The sequence below is a fragment of the Carlito syrichta genome, unplaced genomic scaffold, assembly GCF_000164805.1.
Source record: "Carlito syrichta isolate Samal-C Ts95f unplaced genomic scaffold, Tarsius_syrichta-2.0.1 Scaffold304253, whole genome shotgun sequence".
Lineage (NCBI taxonomy): Eukaryota > Metazoa > Chordata > Mammalia > Primates > Tarsiidae > Carlito > Carlito syrichta.
The window spans coordinates 182,440-186,148 of NW_007248349.1; the positions used below are offsets into that span (position 1 = coordinate 182,440).

A 3,709-nucleotide genomic window follows, 5' to 3' on the forward strand; every position below is an offset into this window, starting at 1 on the left:
AAAAAATCAGCTGGGCGTGGTAGCGCACGCCTGTAATTCCAGCTACTCGGAAGGCTGAGGTGGAAGGATCGCTGGAGCCTAGCAGGGCGAGGCTGTGGTGGCCAGGAGCGGCCACTGCACTCTAGTCTGGGTGACCGAGTGAGACTCCAACTCAAAAAAAAAAGAAAAAGAAATTGATAACATCATGAAAGTGCCATCAGCCAAGATCACTTCAGTGATATGCTAAAAGAAATAAGAAACTCAGTGTTCTATTCAACAGAATACTACTCAACAATAAAAAAGGAATGAATTACTTATATGTGCTACACAGGATGAACTTCAAAAGCATTACACTAAGTAAAATAAACCAGATACAAGAGACTACATATTGTACAATTCTTTTTATATGAAATGTCCAGAAAAGGTAAATCCTTAGAGAAATAAAGTAAATTAGTGGTTGCCTGATGCAGGGTATGAGAAGGAGATTAATAGTAAAGGACATGAAGGATTTTATTGGGGTAAAAAAAAATATTATGAAACTGATTTATGATGATAATTGTGCAACTCAGTAAATTTACTAAAAAAAATTTACTTTTACTCTTCAAATAGCTGAGTTATGTGATGTGTAAAATATGTATACACAAAAAAGAATGCAGATGTACTGACTTAGTGTTCATTCTTGAATAATTGAAATGCTGGACAGTGCCCCAAACTGTTTTTGTTTGTGAACTAAAGAAGGGAAGACAATTGCTCTCTAAATCTACTTTATTTCTGACTACCACACATTAATTTCTCCACTCTTCTGCAAACCAATACCTGTCACCTATACATACTAAAGAAATACATCAGAGCAGAACAAATACTCCCCATCTCCAATGCCTGTAGCCCCAAATCCCATGTTGCAGACAGAGCACTTTCCATGATTTCTCCAAGATCTTTTTCTTTACTCTAGTAACAATGATGGGTCAACATGGAGCTAAGAATTTCCCTTACTGAATCAAACCAGGCAGGAATGGCAGCACTGTAAATAATATTCCTATAATCACTCCTTTGTGTGTATGTGACAAAGGAGAGGAGGAAGTGATGTCAACAGAATGGAAACTCAGTGGGTACAAATTTTTTCTTTGATTATCCTCCATAAATTCACCTAGCTAGTGCTGAGTGCTTACACTGTTTATCAGGGATATATAGGTCTGTTTTAGCATACTATTCTTTGCTTTTTGGGTTTTGTTTTTTTTTTTTGAGTTGAAGTCTCACTCTGTTGCCCAAGCTGGAGTGCAGTGGCACGCTCACAGACACCGCAGCCTCAACTTGCTGGGCTTAGGAAATCCTTCCACCTCAGCCTTCCAAAGTAGCTGGAACCACAGGCATGCACCACTATGTCTGGCTAATTATTCTTAACTATCAGCTCTGATAAAACTTACCAGTGGAGGTGTGCTCTGTCCACTCTGGTTGTATTTCATCCTCAGCTCTGTGCACAGATACCAGATGTAATTAACAGTGTAGAGAAATGAGGAAATGTAGAATATCTAGATGAAAATCAAAACAACCCATTGTAACTGTCCCATTCTGACACTATGAAGCTTCTTCAACATACTCCATTATTTTGTATTATGCAAATCCTACCTACTGGTCTACTAATAACATGTTATCTAGTATCCATAGCAAGCAAAACCACATCAAGTCTGGGAATTCTACCTAGGCCTACCTCAAACATGCTCTACTTCCTTATTTTATTCTGGACTGCTCAGAAGAACTACAAAATTATCCCTCTCCTCTCACTCAACTGTTCCACTTTTATGAAGATATAATCTTTTTCTACTGTTTTAATAAAAAGACAATAAGCATTGCTATTTCTAATAATGGTAGGCTAAGCTATTTGAATCAAACTTTCCATTAAAAAAAACTAAACATGCTGAATAATTTTTTTTAATTCCCTAAAAGAACCAACTGTCTGACATGATAGCAAGGAACCAGCAGGACGAATCTGAAGAAAGGAATTTCCCTGGGCTCAGTGGCTCAGCCTGTAATCCTGTGCCTTTGGGAGGCTGAGGTGAGTGGATTGCCTGAGCCCGCGAGTTCGAGACTCACCTGGACGGTGAGACCTCATCTCTGCAATAAATCAAAAAATCAGCCGGGCGTGGTAGCCCATGCCTGTAGTTCCGGCTACTTGGAAGGCTGAGGCGGAAGGATCGCCGGAGCCCAGCAGGTTGAGGCTGTGGTGGCCGGGAGCGGCCACTGCACTCCAGTCTGGGCGACAGAGTGAGACTCTAACTCAAAAAAAGAAAGGAATTTCTATTTCCAGCTTTGATGAGAAAATAGGAATAGAATATAACCTCCAAGCTTAAACCACCAAAAATTGAATAAAATATGTGAAAACACCCAGTTTTCAAACAGTAGATAATAAGCAATACAGAATAGCAATCCCTAAAAGAAGAAAACAAACAAGGTAAGCCTATCAAATGCCCCAGTTCTTGAGATGGAAAGAATGAGTGCAGTAAGGGGGAATTTAAACAGACCAATGTCTTGGTGACCTGAAGAGAAAAGAGTTCAGAAGGCAAAAGCAGCTAAAATTTGTGAAGCACAGCAAGATACGGGACACATGACCATTCTTTTTTTTTCCCCTAAAAGCAAATATACAATACCTTTATAGCAGAGGACAGCAAGCTAATTGCATGCATGTGGGCACTGGTTTTCCAGTGCCAAGTTACCCAGCAATGCTGCCTGCTTTTCTGGATAAATAGATAAACAAATTGTGGTATACACATACAATGGGATATTATTAAACCATAAAAAGGAATTGGAAGTACATACTACAATGCAGATAAACATCTAAAACATTATGCTAAGTGAAAGAAGCCAGGCACAAAAGGTCACATACTGTATTATTCCAGATATCAAATATTCAGAATAGGTAAATCTATACAGACAAAAGGCAGATTGTTGGTTGCCAGGGTTGAGGCGAGATGTGAATGGGAGCAATTGCAAATGGGTACAGGTTTCCTTTGTGAGTGATTCAATGTTTTTGAACTGGACAGAAGTGGTGGTTGGTCAGCAGTGTGAATGTACTAAATGTCAATGAATTGTTCACTGTAAAATGGTTAATTTTAGCCAGCTGTGGTTTGGGAGGCTGAAGTGAGAGGATTGCTTGAGCCCAGGAATTCAAGACCAGCCTGGGCAACATAGTGAAGCCTCATTCCTACTAAAATAAATAAATAAATAATAATAGGTTCTTGTTATCTGGTACAAGCCAACTCTAGAACACCACTGGTTGCTGGATCCAAACTCAATATATAGAGCAATCAATGAATATACATACACATATACACGCAAATATACACTAGGAGAGAACACCCTATTCAACAAACGGTGCTGGGAAAATTGGAATGCTATGTGCAGAAAAAAATGAAAAGTCCCCCAAGCTAACTCAGGATATATTAAAGACTTGGCAGGGCTCGGTGGCTCTGCCTGTAATCCCAGCACTTTGGGAGGCTAAGGTGAGTGGATTGCCTGAGCCCATGGGCTCGAGACCACCCTGACAACTTGGCGAGACCTCGTCTCCACAGTAAATCAAAAATTAGCTGGGCGTGGTAGCGCTCGCTTGTTGTTCCAGCTATTTGGAATGCTGAGGCAGAAGGGTCACCAGAGCCCAGCAAGTCAATGCTGGGGTGGTTGTGAGTGTGCCACTGCACTCCAGCCTGGGTGACAGAGTGAGACTCCAACTCAAAAA

The 3,709-nt window shown here is 40.4% G+C and overlaps 1 protein-coding gene across 3 annotated transcripts in view; it reads right to left on the reverse strand.

The window, feature by feature from the left end:
* Positions 1-3,709, reverse strand: part of TMEM116 (transmembrane protein 116) — a 78,947-nt gene that overhangs the window by 11,547 nt on the left and 63,691 nt on the right. For all 3 annotated transcript variants that reach the window (XM_008059553.2, XM_008059554.2, XM_021713120.1), the window contains one exon: positions 1,404-1,508. In XM_008059553.2, the coding sequence (XP_008057744.1) occupies positions 1,404-1,508 (105 nt within the window). The remainder of the gene's footprint in view (positions 1-1,403; positions 1,509-3,709) is intronic.